The 17,099-nt window shown below is 41.1% G+C and overlaps 1 protein-coding gene across 1 annotated transcript in view; it reads left to right on the top strand.

The window, feature by feature from the left end:
* The window catches only part of LOC149459183 (uncharacterized), a 262,257-nt gene that overhangs the window by 126,938 nt on the left and 118,220 nt on the right, over positions 1–17,099 (top strand). The window contains exon 16 of the mRNA XM_089681550.1: positions 16,950–16,966. Within this exon, the coding sequence (XP_089537676.1) occupies positions 16,950–16,966 (17 nt within the window). The remainder of the gene's footprint in view (positions 1–16,949; positions 16,967–17,099) is intronic.

Below are 17,099 nucleotides of genomic sequence, written 5' to 3'. Positions count from 1 at the left end.
GCGCTGCGTAAACTGTTGGCGCTATATAAATCCTGTATCATAATAATAATAACATATAAAAAATGTTTTATTCTTTAACAACTTCCTGAGGAAGACATTTAAAAATTCTTTGAAGTTGTCGACAGTGACAGCTAGTATCACCTCCTGGGGGAGGGCGTTCCACATTTCAATTGCCCTAACAGTTAAGACCCATTTCCACAATATAAAGTTAGAGCTCCTTTTTGCTAACCTTTGATGTATATTGTACTCATATCCCCTCTAAAGCTCCTCTTCTCCAGACTGCATAACTGTAATCTCTTTATTGATTTTGTTGCCAATTTTCCCAGAGAAGCCCCTCCTTACGTGTATTTGGCATATGTATTTTTGCCACCCAAATGCATAACTTTACATTTGTCAATATTGAACTTCACCTGCCTGTGGGGAGGTGCAGTGTGGTGCTGTTGCTGTAAAGACACAGTCCGGTTAAAGAAAACTCAAACCTTGTATTGTAAAGAATGCCAACTAGGCATTGGTTAAAGATGCACCATCAGCATCTGTCTTCAGAGGGTGGAATGCAGCCTGGCTGATCCAGTCCCAAAGGGGAGGCTATAGCACAGTATTGCAAGTGTTTAACCTATCCCTGCTCGTCAGGAACATTTCCGTGCCGCTATCACTTCCCCTGAGAGGCGTATGCTCTTTCCCTACTTTAGCCACTTCGCAAAATGTGTGCCAAAACCCAGAGACAGGGACTTATAAAGATTCTGCTGACCCAAGATTGCCGCCATGGGTCACCTGGATGTAGCGTAGCCAACCGGAACACTGCCTTAAATGCCCAGGAAACAATAGAGAAACCATGTATCTCCTGACTTTCTCTGCAGTTGAGTGCCACCTGCAGTGGAGACATGAGACCGCACCTGCCTACATGCCATGTAGCTGCCCAACCTTTTTTTTATCAAGGTCTTCCTGTAATGATGCTACATTAGATTTATTTCCCAGCATAATTTGGTATCATCAGCAAACACTGAAATTGAGCTCTTCCAACCTCTTTATCATTAATAAACAAATTGAATAGCATTGGCCCCAAGACAGAACCCTGAGACACACCTCTCATAACTTTAGACCATTCAGAGAAAGTCATTTAACATTTCTCTAGACCCATTCATGTAACCAGTTTCCTATCAATGTACATACAATTTCATAAACTCTGACAGATCTTATTTTATAGATAAATGTTTATGAGGTACAAAATCAAATACTTTAGCAAAATCTAAACTACGTATGTCCACTGGACTTCCACCATACAATTTCTCACTTACTGTATATCCTCATAGAATGATAACAGGTTGGTCTGACAAGAACAGCTTTTCATAAATCCATGTTGGTAATCACTTATGCCACCTTTATTACAGAAAAATGTATGTGTCAGGTCCCTTTCCATCCCCTAAAATGCCTTACATACTATTGATGTTAGGCCAACTGGTATGTAGTTTCCTGGTATGCATCTCAGTCCTTTCTTGCACATTGGTACCTTATTTGTTGTAACCCAATAAATTAGTACCATTCCAATCACTAACACATCTTTAAAAATTAGATATAGGAGCATGGCTATAATCGAGCTAATTTCCTTAAAGGCCTTGTTCACACGGGAATACTTAGATTGGAACTTTACCCAAAACAACTTAATAAAAAGTGTTATTTAGTAAGAAACATACAGTGCACATTATTAATTATGCTATCAAAATTAGCGTATCTGTAAATTGCCTCCAGCATTGTTCCTGTGTCTTCTTGTTGGAGGCTGCCATTTTGTTGCAGCCCAGAGCCCCTGAGTAGCATTAAATCTTTAGGCTGTCAGCAGATCAGCCTCTACAAATTCGGCACAATGTCTAAAAATAGAGAGCAACTAAGCATGTGCAAAGCAGGGTATGACAGTGCATCACTGGATTTTAAACAGTATAGGCACTTATTTTTAATGTTTTACATAACGTTTTTTGCTATACATGAAAAAGGGGCCAGCCTGCAGTGATCTATGAGGATTTATTTTTCTGACTAAAGTTCCATTTCAAGTGTATACCTGTGTGAGGGCCATGTTTGCCTGAAAGTGGATGCACAGGTGTTCCATGCATTTGCATGCAGGAAGTCCCAGCTGCTGCTCTCAATTTGACATCCGTGTGGGTGCATGTCCCATGTGAATTCGGGGACATGCACCCAACGCTGCACGGATGTCAAACTGGGAGCAGTAGCTGTGTCCATGCAACCACTGCATCCCAATTAAAATGAATGATACTGACTGCACACAGAGATATGGGGTCCCAATGGTAAAACATCAACAGTAAAATTGTCAAGACTATTGAACCCATCTTTTTAATCTGTAAAAACGTGAGAAAAACATAATTTAATGTATCAGTCCTTTCCCTGTGATTTGTGACCAGCTTCCTGTGTTCATTTGTTATGGGGACTAATTCTTCTATAACCTTTTACCAATTGTATATTTGAATGCAATATTGGTTTTGTTTCACATGCTGTAGCAATGTGTTTCTGTATTCTATTTTAGTTGTCTTGATTGTTCTCTTTCATATCATGTTGTATTCCTTGTAAATCTGGAATGCCAAGGGTGTCACTTCTACTTTTCCTGTTTCCTACATTTGTCTGAATCCTGTATTTTTATCTGCCAGGCTCTTTAAAGTCCAGCTTCACCTCTATAAAAAAAAAAAACACTGTCTATCTGATCTTCTACCTGCCTTAAATAGCATGCAAAAGATCTCAGACCTCAGATGCTTCCCCTCTACGCTTCATACAAAAAAAATGAAAATTCAATTCTGAACGATTCTATAAATAGAGTGTTTGTTCAGACAAAATATATAAATATATTTATGCAGAAAAGACAACAATGAGTGATATAGAGAATAGTGTTTAGTATGATGTATTTTATATGATTTATCACTGCTGTATCTGCAGATGAACATTCAGAGGAGTATGAGCTTCTGTGTTCAGACAACACTAGGACGTCTATTAACAAGTACAAGGAGTGTAACTTAGGAAAAGTTCCAGCAGATGTGGTGGTGACCAGAAAAAGCGGTGACAAAACTGATGACATCAATAAATTTCTCATGGAGGCTCAGGTAGTAGCATGGTTCCTATACTGATAAACCAATGTAAGTACTCAACAGAGATGGAATCTAGATGGAATGTTGAGATGGAATCTTTAAGTTTATGTTTGCCAAAGTTCAAATTATTGACATAGAGTTTTTCTTCATCAACATGTAGTAGTTTAGGAAACATCCATTTCTTTGTTTCTCCAGACTGGGCAACCCTCAGAGTAACTGTGAAACAGAGAGCACGCTGGCATAGTGTAATATCCTAAAACTATTTAATTGGTTAAAATAAATATATTGTACTTACAAAGTGATAAAAGGACTTGCTCCTTTAATTTTCATAAGGAACATCTCATCAGCCAAGGACTGCACTCATCAGTCAATTAGTGCTTGGTCTTCAAATGAATTGTATATGTGTAATCTAGCCCATGTGAAAAATTCTTTGCAAACAAAAAACTGCACAAAGTGCATGTTACATTTACAAAGTGTATACATTTCAGTACAGATGCACTCACAAGTATCGGAATACAAGATAACCACACAAATATGAACACAAAAGAGTAAAGATTCCAGTTCATGCAGATTAATATAGGCTGAGTGAAAGAAACATGTGAGAATCATGTGAAATTACCAGTGTAAACAAAAAAAATTTGTTAAAGATGAAAAAGTCCATAACTCAGCCCAAACATGACCATAAAAGTGCAAATTTTATTCTGTGCATATTCTTTTTCGTTCTCCTCCACTAAATATAAACGCCAACTGTTTACCAGATTGATAGAACCCCACATTATAATAGGTCTAAATGCCCTTTCAAAATGGCCAATAAAACTCTGGAATGGTTAGCAAGTGTCAATCTGCCACAATGATCTCAACCAAGGTAATTGTAATGTTTAAAGCATGAAAAAACAAGTAGAAGAACCCCATAGTGTAAAACTGTAAATCCACTGTTTATTGTGCAAAAGAAAAGTACTGTAACAGTCAGGAGTCAGCCTCAGAGGCCATTAGCTATAGCAGTAGGGAGGCTCCTACTGCCCAACTGGGTAAGTGTAGCAGCAGGTCACACTGGTGACATGAGCTCACCTGAGATGTGGAGTTTAAGCACTACAGTAACCATTGTTCTCCTGATGGAGGAGATGAGTTTTGCTGCATGTTAGTACCAGGTCACAGTTCTCAGGATCTCCTCACCAGGAAACTAGCAAGCTCCAGTAGCAGATATAGTAGGTAGGGAGGGATCAAGCAGAAGCAATGTCAGTAAGCAACCAAAGGTCGGTAACAAGTGGTCGCAGTGTCGTATTCAGCAGACACATAGTTATGGAACCAACCAAAGGTCAGTAATGAGTGGTAGTGGAGCTACAGAGGACAGTAGAAGTGACGAGAGCGAGCTATTGGCTGGAGAGAGCACAATAATCTGTCAAGCAGGAAGTACAAAGGCATGGGTTAACAAGGAAGTTCATGGGAGGAGCAAAGGGTTCAAGGTTCAGGCAAGATCATTTAAGGAATTCTCCAGGGAGCTGTCCAGCATTCCAGGTGGCACACCAAGAAGAGTCATTTTCAGATACAGCAGAGTTCACAAGTTCAGACCTTGGTACTTACATTAGATTTACCAGCCCCTTGACTAGGTCTTCTATGACAAAATGCATCAGATGGACCCCATAGTGCTCACATCATCACACCTGCTCAGTTGAGTGGAGCTTGTGTTTCCAGGCTTGTCTCTCTAAATGTACACTTTGTGGGTACTTTTCTTTTGCACAATGAATAGTGGATTTACAGTTTTACATCTGCACTTTGGGCTGAACAATAAACTTTTGTCATTCAGTACATTTTTGTTAATTTGCATGAATTGGAATCTGTACTCTTAAAGGTACAACACAACATTTTTGGGTTCGTATGTATGTGGTTAATTTAGCCCATACCTTTTTTTTTTTCTTTCTTCAGTCTTTTATCCCTTAGGCCTCAATCACACAGGGCATATGAATCCATGCCACGTGAGGACCATGTTTACTCATATGGGAATGCACAGGTTTTCCTTGGTGTGTTTGGGGCTGTGCACCCGCACAGATGTCACATTGGGAGCAGCGGCCGTGCCTGCAGAGCCACTGAGTCCCAATTGACAGCAATGGGACTGCCTGCATGGAGATGCATGAAACACCTGTGCATCCCGTGTGGGTAAACACAGCCCTCACATGAGGTATGGATTAATACGCCCCATGTGAATGAGGCCTTAGTAATAGCAGCACTGATAGATTATTTTATTAGTGGTTAATACTTCTAGTGAAGTACTTGTGATATCATTCTGTTAAAATTACAAGGAACCAGGTTACCATGAATAATGACACAATTATTATATCTTCATCATACGCATTTCTGAATGAACTTTTTAATTTTTTCCCTTTGTTGATTATAGAAAAAGCAATGCAAATTGTTCAGTTCTTCACATGGGAAAGATTTGATGTTTGATGATTCTACCAAACAATTAGCTCTTCTCTCCAACTGAAGGTATGTGGTGCAAAGGTGAATTTATCTATTCAAAATTTGTTTACATACAGCATTTGCCCACGTTATAGAGGCCATGCCACCATTCATATAAGTTCCTGATTCCTAAAGATTGAAAGTCCTTGCTACAATCACAAAAACAGTCTTGGATGAGATTGCCTTGTAGCCAATAAACCTATCCAGTGCCAGGACAAGATGGTCCAGCACAAAATGATTTATTGTAATATTTTACTGGCTATATTTATACACAATATATTGTGGGGCACTGGCGGGTAGGATTGTGACAGATGTATATGTGTCACCAAGGAATTTCACATACACGTGATGAGGCCCTACAGCATTTATAACTGATATGGAGAAAATGAACTTTGTTTTCTCAGAATCTTAATAAGTTCTAACCTTGTTCCTGGAGCCAGAGGCTTTGTAGAGATTTGGATGGGTAAGCCTTCATTCCTAGAGCACATCATACCTGGTAGCTAGTCCTCATTATTAGTATCAGCTGTCCACAGACCTTTTTATACAGAAGGTGAGCTAACTGATGCTAAATCATCTCATGTTCTCTCTGCTGTGGAATCCTGCTGCTGGGTGCAAAGGCTGAGTGCTAACATAACACTTAAAATCTACAAGTGCTGCCATTTTGGTTTGGAACCCCCAATAGGGAGTAACCTGTTAGGATATGATCTGAGCCTGATTAGTAGCTCAGACAAGCAGATGTTTTGCTTCTTCTATGCTACAGACTTGAATACAAAGCCCTCCTGCATTGAAAACTGGGTTTTGCCTTGCTGAATAAAAGTGCATGAAAAACCTTAGACTAATCCTGGGTGTCCCTGTCTCATGCAAGGTTTACAGCTGCCATGTGACTAAACCTCTTAGAGCTCAGTATTCAATTGTGGGCAGCAAACTTTTGTTATACAAAATGGAAGCATTTGTAAAACAGGTTATTTTACCCCCTCTGCCAATCCCTCCCCCCCTCTGCCAATCCCTAAACTGGCTTCCGATTGCGCAACGGATCAAATTCAAAATCCTAACGCTGATGTACAAAGCTGTCCACCATACTGCCCCGAACTACATCACCGACCTAATATCCAAGTACCGCCCAGCACGCACACTCCGCTCCTCACAAGACCTCCTTCTCTCTAGTTCCCTGGTCTCCTCCTCCCATGCCCGCCTCCAGGACTTCTCCAGGGTGTCACCCATCCTCTGGAACTCCCTGCCCCAACCCATTAGATTATCACCTACTCTCCTCTCCTTTAGGCGCACCCTGAAAACCCATCTCTTCAGGGAAGCCTACCCCACCCCCTGCTAACTTGCCGACCTCCTCCACTCTTCCTACCACTCCATCCCCCACAGCTATCTCCTCCTGTGCCACCATCCCCTCCCTCCTAGATTGTAAGCTCGAAAGAGCAGGGCCCTCGAACCCCTCGTGTATCACATTGTATTGGTATTGTTCTGTCACATGTTCTGTCCCCCTTTGTAATGTACAGCGCTGAGCGAACTATTGGCGCTTTATAAATACTGTATAATAATAATAATAATAATTTTGGCAAATGCTAACCAGCAACAGGCAAACTGTTATACCACTCAGCAGATGTTATAACAAACTGTAGCAGATACAGGCCTGGTTAGAGAGGCAGATGGTAGCGGAGGGCTGACTTTCACGCTTTATGCAAAGCAAGTTAAGGAAAATTTCCCTGGAGGATGATGCAGCCTCATGTCACATTCCTTGGCCCTGCCAGCAGAGTATGTTGTGTCTATAGAACAGTTTAATACAACCATAAAAGTTTTGCAAAAAAAAAGTGGTTGAAAAGATGAAAAAAGACTGGGACTTCCTGTTACTATACTTAATGTTTTTAATAAGGAAATTGCCACAGTCCTCCACAGGGTTTTCCCAGTTTGAACTTTTTTACAGCAGACATTTCCACGGTGTCACAGTGATCATAAGCAGAAAGGGGGTACAAAAGCAGGGCAGGGGGAACTTGGAAACATATTGCTCATATGCCCATAGACTGAGAACATATGCAGTAAACCCAAGAGGAGACAGCTTGAATTTATACCTGATCTGCTAAAATCAGAACCTTCAACCCAGGAGACTTTGGTGCTCTCTTTAGAGAGTAAATCCCAAAGTGGCGAGATCGGAAATAAAATCAGTGATGCTAAATACTAGATATATCATCCCAGTAAGAGAATGCCCCTCCAAATATAGCATGTTAACTTAATAAAATCCTGAAAGGATCATGAGGCTCTCTTTCAGCAGAAAGCAATCGTAAAAAGTATCACCAGTGAAAGGTATACCAAAGGTCAGAATGCTGGAGATCCTTGGGTAGCTCTACTAATGGTACAGATGTGCATAGTAACCAATCAGCTTCTAAATTCAGTTTGTTCAATTAAGCTTTGGCAATAAAACCTAGAAGTTGGTTACTATGCACAGCTGCACCAGATTCTGTTAGTAAATCTCCATCTGCTACTCAAATGAAAGGATTATTTCACCTTTCAACAAAAAATAATAAATGCACTTTTTTTTTTGCAGGTAAAAAAATGTGCATTTAATATTTTTTGTTTTGGGAGCCTGTATCACTAGTGATATGCAGGACTCCTGCATACCTGTCAGTGTATCGGTGTGCTTGTACCTCGTATGGGCAAGCAGATACACACTGAAAGGAAGAATCAATGAACTACCACAGCGCTCAACAGTGCCATGGTAGATAATTGAGAACATCAAGCTTACAGCTGGTGGGGGGAGATGATCTTATGATAGCTGTCAAAATGGGGAATTGGGGGGGGCCTTTGTGACATGTTACAGCCTGAATATGGGTGTACAATGTGACATGTTATGAAAGGTGAACTTACACCCCGGTCGCACTGGGTGCGACTTGGCATGCAAATCGCATGTCATTCGACTTGCAAATCATATGCCAAGTCACACCCTAATGTCCGCAATTACAGTCGTCAAATCAGTGCAGTTCCAACTTGGTTCTATACCAATTTCTAAAGTAGCACATGCACTACTTTTGATGCGATTTGCATAGACATCTTTGTCAGATGTCTTGCAAATCGCACCTGAAATCGGCATGTCTCTGACTTTGAAATCGTGCAACTTCACTGTAAATTGCACGATTTCAAAGTCGGGATTGATGTGACCAGGTTGTTATCCTTTAGGAGGTGAGAGAGTTCTTTCAAAAAGTCGAGAGGTGTTTTAAGAATTACCTGGCGTAATTTACCATTACATTGTGACTTAGCCTCATGTCAAAGTAAAGTGAAAACCTTATCAAGTACCTGAAACTTAGAGTAAAGCCATTGGAGAAGAGAATGAAAATGTTGGTCCTTGGGGCCATAGAGGAATCAAACACTTAATGGTCAAGTCCTATCATGCTTGTCTATAAGCATGATGGCAGCCTGAGGTTCTACAATAACTTCACAAAACTAAGTGAACTATCCAAATTTTATGCTCATCCCAGGCCAGGGATGGATGAGCTGATAGAAAGGTTGGGTTCTGTATGATACATTACAACCTATGTACTTACTAAGGATATTGACATGTGCCTTTAGAAGCCAGGGCAATGGGAAAGACAGGTTTTGAGACCACAGATGGGATGTTCCAGTACATGGGTCTTCCTTTTGGCTTACATGGGCTCATTCCAAAGAATGATCAACTGAAATCTTAAGCCCAGAAAGCATATGCTATGGCAAATATGATGATGATGTGGTTTTAGTCTTGACTGGGATTCCAACCTACAGAAGATCCAGGCACTTCCAAATTCAACTCCTAAGGTTAGGTTAACCACCAATCCAGGCAGAAAATAACCCTTGCAGAGAGCAACTATTCAATAGTGGAAAAAGTGTCTGGTCCTAAAGTGAGCACTAAATTTATTTAGATACATTATTATAATTCCAATTGATACAAACCATTCTACACTATACTGGATGGCTCAGAGCAAAAAGAACAATGCAAGGGTCACAAGTCATTTTCTGGTTCTGAAAGATTATAAATGTTATGAAGAACACAGGTCAGGGACCCAGCAGATAAATGATAATAAACTGTCTTGATTCCAGTATATGTTGGCAAAATATGCGCCTTCCTGCAGATCTTAGCAGAGGGGGAAGGGGAGGGGTAAGCAGGATTGTGGATCAGAAGGTATCTGAGTTTAGTTTGTAGCTTGGAAGAACAGGTGTTTTGTTTATGCTATGGAATTGCTGTACAGTCTCCTGCATTGAAACCGTTTTTGCTTGCTGCCTTGCTGAATAAAAGTACTCATTGTTTATAGTAATGTTGACTTCCAGATCTCAGTTCAACCTCCTTCAAATGAATTGCTCATCTACAGATGCAAGCTTCAGCCTTCATTTAAAGAACTTACTCGGTCACCTGACTTCTTTCTTGCTCCTTGCCTCATTTTCCTTGCAATGTATTTACCAGCCCAAAACAATAACCATATACTGTATATTATGTTATATTAACAGACTGGGTGCTTGTATCTAATGATGTGCTGATATAATAACTTACAGGAAAACAATAAACCAGCCACAGTGGAATGGAATAAGAGCACTGTGCAAGCTGAGCAATTACGTCTCCTGAAATCCGGTCACACCACCCTGGTCTTGGGTCTCCTCCAGCTCAAGCCCTTCAAGGAACCAGATGCCTATGTGCCTATGCATTTCTCTAACTGCTACTCCCAGGGTGGATACCTCTTCTGCCTACATTTCAGTCTGGTATTGATTCTATTAGTATATTTTTCAGTAATAAAGGAAGCAGAAATATTCAGAGGAAATCCAAGGAAGCACAGAGAAACCAGACAAAGCACATATAAGAAGCATTCTGGTGGAAAATTAACCCAAGGTCCAATACTGAAAAGCTGCAAATGCTAATCAACAGCTTACCATGCTACCCGTTATCACTTATTGTATGTATTTTGTGTGTATAGTAATGGACTGTTAAAGTCACATAGTCAATAGAATTGTGTCTTTACTTAGATGCACATCTTCCATCCAAAAATAAAGTGCGCTGGTGTACAATAAATAAATCAGAAAAGGTGAAGTGTGATGATTGGTTAGCCGTGAGCGGTGGGGCCATTGCATGCACAGAGGCATCCTCTCTAGAGAATTGTGTAAACAGATTCTGGTGCAAGAAAATGGGGGGGGGGGGTGATTAGACATATATTAATACAGACATTAATAAACAATATCAGTACAGGCAGTCCCTGGGTTACGAACAAGATATGTTCTGTAGGTTTGTTCTTAAGTTGAATTTGTATGCAAGTTGTTAACAGGTACATGTTTTAAGTGTAACGCCAGCTATTTTTAAGTTTTGGATAGCATAGGGAGGGGTTAACTAGCCATGCAGTGATGTGGGATTGCTGACAGGTCCACCGGACAGTAGGTAAGCAGCAAGATGGCTGCCTGGCGGTTTACAGAACCAGCATGCGTCACGCTGCCTCTGTTTTTAAGTATGAGTCGTATATAAGTCACATGTTTGTAACTCGGGGGCTGCCTGTATTATTATTCCACTTCTCACCATTCACTAGGGGTAGGACAGCAATGAAATGCACAACACAAAACAGTAGGTGAAAAAGATTATATTGTATAAAGAATTAACATGAACAGCTTTGTTACAGACAAGGAAATATTACCTAAGACCATACTTTAGAGGTATAAAAATTACAGTCAAAGATTACCAGCAATAAGACCCAATACTGTCAAGCAATACAACCTCTGCACCATGGAAGACATATCGAAAGCAGTCATAAACTGGCAAGATATCTAGCTAGCAAGCACATCCAGTATTACCATTCTCCTCAGTCCTCTGTGACGTTCAGTCAAAGTCCCCACCAAGTGTCTCTTCTCTGGCATTATTATACCAGTTCCCTCCATTCGCTATCATTGAGGAATCCCTGATCGGTCCAAACTGCACAAGTAAATCTTTCTAAACAGTTCTCTTGGCCCATGCCCCATAATAATCCTATACAATATATTAAATTCAATAAATATTTCCTACAAATCTATACAGATTCACCATTCTCCCATCCTCTTGAGGGTGAACACATCCTAGATTAGAGATCCCTCACAATGGTTCCCTTGAAGTCATCTTGATAAAACATTGTATTGGTTCTGTCTGAATTGAGCTTCACCATGATACATGTAAAACAAATGGAAACCTTTAAAAACATGATTATGAAGCACTATAGAGTTCATAATTGCCAGATCTAATCTTCAGTCTTCCTGTTTTTCCCGCATGAAATCCTTGACACTCACTGATGTTCTTGACACAGGAAGGTGTTTGTAGGACACTTCACATGTGTTCTGCCTGTCTTTGTGAAGCAGAGAGTTCTTCAGTTGTGTCCAGGCATGCACTGTTTTTTTTACTAAGACCAAGTCTTGCAAACTTAACTTAAACTCAGGCTGTCACCCTACACATGGCACACAGTTGTACATGAAGGGAATAACAGTCACTCCTAGTGTGTCAGTGGTTAATGGCCAACATAAACACAGCAAGGCCATAGTTGAATCCTCTTTTTCCACTTGACTGTGTAACAGTGGTATGTCACCCCTTGGCTCCACAGCGCCATGGTAGTTCATTGAGAACTGCAAGCCGATAGCCGGTAAGGTGAATGAATGACGTAAATGAATGATGCGGATGTGTGGGTGGAGCCCTGCATGGCCGCGTTGTTTTTAAAAAGTGACAGCTAGTATGGGGAACTTCTCCCCATACTTCTGTCACAGGGAGGGGGAACAGGGGGCAGTGGCTGCAGCATTGGGAACTAAAAATGGGTGGAACGTGTAACATGTTTCCAAAGGTGTGCTTATCCTTTAACATGCATTTTTGGTGCATTTCCATTGAAGACTATGGAGCTAAAATTGTGCTGCAACCGCACCAAATAACACATGTACTTTTCCCCAAATCATGCTTCCATGTGCTGCAATGATGTGAATAGGCACCATATAAAATATTGTGATTTCCATTGTCATGTGGTAGTGTGCAACAGGAGTTGAATTTGAAATCTCACTAGTGAGTGTGAACTGGGACTTAATGATCAGGAGCTGGTGGGAAGGGCTCCTGATCTTGTGAATATTGTGACAGCTAATAACAGTATTCAAATGATCAGGAAGTCTGCCCCATCCCACACTTAAAGCGATGCAGGGGACGGGCAGGCAGGAAGTGCTTAAAGGCAAACTCCAGTCAAACTTTAAAACTTTGCATATACAATTTTTCAGAAGATACAGATAAACCCAATTGCTTTTAATTGTTCTTAGCACTACTCTTCTGTATCCAGCTTCCCTGTTATACTGTATGCACATATACTGACTCTTCTCTAAAAATCACTGGATCCAAACTTACAAATTTGTTGTATAGTGTTCCCTGGTTCTGTCACATTTTGCAGTCACATTTTGAAGCCCTGTGGAGATATTTCTAAAATGGGTTTCAATACATCGGGGGTCAGCAACCCATAGATCGCGATCTATTGGTAGATCGCAGCCAGGTGGCTGGAAGAAGGCAGCCTGGGCTTGCAGACCCGCCATCCCAGATCATCAAACAGAATGAAATGCAGAGGCACTACTTGTAAAGCTGAAACTGTAGTAGGGAGCAGGAGCCACATAACCTGATGTCCCCTCCGTAGTGCTGGCTCCTGTCCCATGCGGAGTGATACTAACTGCACTCCACCTCTTATCCCGGCTAGTGGTCTCCAGAGTGGTGCCAGCAGCAGGAAAGAAGAGATCTTCAGGTCAGTGTGAAGCAATACACTGAGCATAATAGTATAGGGCTGCTCTCACACTGATACACTGCGGTTTACCCACACCATGGGTGCAGTGTCCCCGCAAATTTCCTGTGGGTTAGCTGCACTTAGCCATAGACTTCTATTATATCCTGCGGGTTTGGCGCACTTTCAGAAAGTGCACCACACCTGCTGGATATAATAGAGGTCTAAGGCTAAGTGCAGCTAACCCATCAAAGTAGCAAATGCACTGCGGTGCAGGTAAACTGCAGCACATCAGTGTGAAAGCAGCCTTATAGTGGACTCATAACAGTAAGGGTTCATTTACATTTTCAGTTTGGGGGGTGGTAATACCCCATGGTTAAGATGTGTTTTTACCACGCCTGTCCCGACCGAACCACCTTTAGCTGCAGCGGCCAAGGGTGTACACATATCACAGCCGCAGCAGGAGTTACTGTATATGCCCTGTCATTGCTGGTGGGTGTAGCACCTGCCAAACATGACCCATTCAAGTGAATAAGTCTGCTCTGCAAGTGCCCTGCAACCTTGTGCAGTACAGCAAACAAAGGGTAAAGCAAACAGCATTGCGTTGCTTTTAACCACCTGCTTTAACCACTGAGACCCCGCAGAAGCATACAGTTCCGGGGCACTTGCAGAGTGGCCCCATTTACTTGAGTGTGTAGCGATTGGCAGGCAGTAGCACCCAAAAAGCAACAGGGATGCTGCTGCAGCATGTGTACACCTTTGACTGCTACCTTAGCAGCTAAAGGGGGTAGGGATTGGAGACAGTAAAACCGCTACTCAACCGCAGGGTTTTACCACCTCCAACTTTATGTGTGAACGAGCTCTGTGAAAGGACCACAGGCTATACATACCGCTTGTTCAATATCGGGTACCATTTGTACGCTGACAACTTTTATGCAACCAGCCAATTAGAAATGTGTTCCTTAAAAAAATCTAACTGCAGGGGTTTCTCCCAACAGCTCATTAACACCCCACTTAGAAAGGGGAAAAAAAGTCTACTTCCAGAATGAAGAACTATTAGCAGTGAAATTGAAATACATCCTGTCTTCCATTCACTCTGACACAACAGTCCAAATTCGTATTGCATCTAGTGTCATTGAAAAGCATCCACGACTCAAATCTAAATATGGCAGGTGTAGACTTCAATAACCAAATGATGAAGCTGTATTTAGGCTCCCGCAGAGCTAGACATTGGTTGTGGTATATTTATTTCAAATGGCTCTATACAGTGCATTTGTTATTTATAAAGCTACTAAAAGAACTGGATCCTTCCTAAAATTTCAGGAAGCAATAGTCTCAGACCGTTTGTATCCAGAAGACGCAGTTGCCCAAAGCCCAAATCCAGATGCAGTTAGCTGGCTGCATGGGGCATTTTCTATATGTCCTCCAACCTACCCCAACACAAAAGTCACCCCAAAAACATGTTGTGCCTGTGGTAAAACACAGAATAAGGAGTGACACCTATTATTATTATTATTATTATACAGAATTTATATAGCGCCAACAGTTTGCTCAGCGCTTTACAATATAAAGGGAGACAATACAGCAACAATACAGTTGAATACAAGAGGGTTAGGAGGGCCCTGCTCCTTGGAGTTTACAATCTAAGAGGGAGGGGCTAGTGGTACAAAAGGTAATCACTGTGAGGGATGAATTGATGGGAGAAATAGAAGATTTGGTTATTAGCTGAAGACAGAATAGGCTTCCCTGAAGAGGTGAGTTTTCAGAGATCACCTAAATGGTTGCAGAGTAGGCACTTGCACTTCCTGTCCTGACAAACCTGACCTCTGCATCAAGGACTGCTTCTGTCGCTACCGCACTGTAGTGAAATATTGGTCTAGGGCAGTGGTTCTCAATCTTTTTTCAGTCAAAGCACCCTTTAAAATTATGGACAGTCCAGACACCCTTTAAAATTATGGACAGTCTTGAGGCACCCCATTCTAAAATGGGGTGCCTCAAGGCTGTCCATAATTTTAAAAGGGCACTCTATTCTAAATTATGAAAAACTATTCTAATAGTTTTATATAACGCAGCAACATCCACACATGTCGGACACCCAACATTAGAGGTGATTTATTCTTTCAAAGCATATACACTTTTGCACACTGGTACTGAGTAGTATTCCAGTGTTTCTCTTCTCCCTTAGTTTTTCTCCATCACTGAGCTAATGTGACCTCAGCATTGATGGAGAGGGGTAGGGAAGGATCAAACTATGATGCTGTGCAGGCAGCTGACATCCTCCTTATCAACTGATGATGTAATTGGTTGTCAGGATGCCAGCGGCTAGAAGGTCATAATGGTTCACAATGAAAGCCTGTGGCTTTGTGTAACTAAAAGGCAGGATTGTTCCACCCGCTGGCTTGTAAACAAGTTTTGGGTAATTTTTTTAAATTTTCCCAAGGCACCCCTGAAGAAACTCAAGGCACACCAGGGTGCTTGGGCACCCTGGTTGAGAAAGGCTGGTCTAGGGTACAGCATGGCACAGTATAGGGGTCCACTCAGTTCTGCACAAGAAGGGTCTCTAAAGATGGTAGTCAGAAAACTGTCTATCACATTTTGAGAGACCCTAAAATCAAAAGCTGGAAAGGTAATTGTTATTGGTTATTGAGTTATTATATTGTTACTGTGTGTTACTGTTTGCTGCTGTTTGCTTTGCAGATACACCAGTCAACTGCAATATTGATCTACGTATTCTGAGGGCAGTAGACTGTTTAAAAAAAAAGAACATCTATGCCCAGCATTAGGGCAGTGGGGTAGTCAGGAGGAGGTAGCGCCTATGCTGGGAATATACTTTTTCCACTTTTTTAATTGCAGAGATTTCTTCATTCACATCAATCAATGTAGAAATATATTAGATTTTTTTTCATTCCACAGACTGAACGAAAAAAAAGAACAATACATGTATGCCCAACATCAGAAGTATGGGGTGGATGTGTGTCGGAAGCATCTAATGTTGGGCATACACTTTTTGAAGTAGAGATTTCTTCATCCACATCGATCGATGGGAATGGAGGAATCTATTAGGTTTTTTTTTCATTCATCCCATAGGCTCAACAAGAAAAAGAACATTGCATGTATGCCCAAAATCATTAGAAGAGTGGGTTGATGTGTGGCGGACGCTTCTAATGTTGGGCATATATTTTTTCTGGCAGAGATTTTTCATTCATATCAATTGAGGTGAATAAAAATATCTATTAGGTTCTGTTTTTTGTTCAGCCCACTGAACACAAAAACAATGTTACATGTATGCCCAACATTAGGATTGTGCCAGAAACTTCTAATGCTGGCCATACAGTACATGTAATGTTGTAGAGACCCTAAAAAGCCAGGACAATTCAAACAACACACAAATGTCCCCTTTTTGGAAAGTAGATACCTCAAGTTATTTGCTGAGAGGCATGTGGAGTCCATGGAAGGATCATTTTCTTTCTGCAAGTTTTTTGGAAAAAGCCCCCAAAAATTGTCTTTTTTAACACAAAGTTATTATTTGAGATATTTCTCACACATGCCATGGGAATACATGGAATTACAACTCAAAACACATTCTGCTACTTCTCTTGAGTATGGGGATACCACATTTGTGAGACTTTTTGGAAGAATATTAATGTACAGGGGCCCAAACTCCCGTACATAGCTAGGCTGACAAAAGGTCTCTCACATGTGGTATCCCTGCATGTGTGAGAAATAAAATAAAATACTTTGTCATTTTTCAGAAACTTGTGGCAAAAAATAGAATCTTGCATGGACTCAACATGCCTCTCAGCAAATACCTTAGGGTGTCGACTTTCCAAAAAAGGGTCATTTAAGG

Source organism: Staurois parvus, unplaced genomic scaffold (assembly GCF_062004578.1).
Source record: "Staurois parvus isolate SC_StPar_1 unplaced genomic scaffold, SC_StPar_1.0 ptg000270l, whole genome shotgun sequence".
Taxonomy (NCBI): Eukaryota; Metazoa; Chordata; class Amphibia; order Anura; family Ranidae; genus Staurois; species Staurois parvus.
This window is presented reverse-complemented; position numbering and strand designations above follow the sequence as displayed.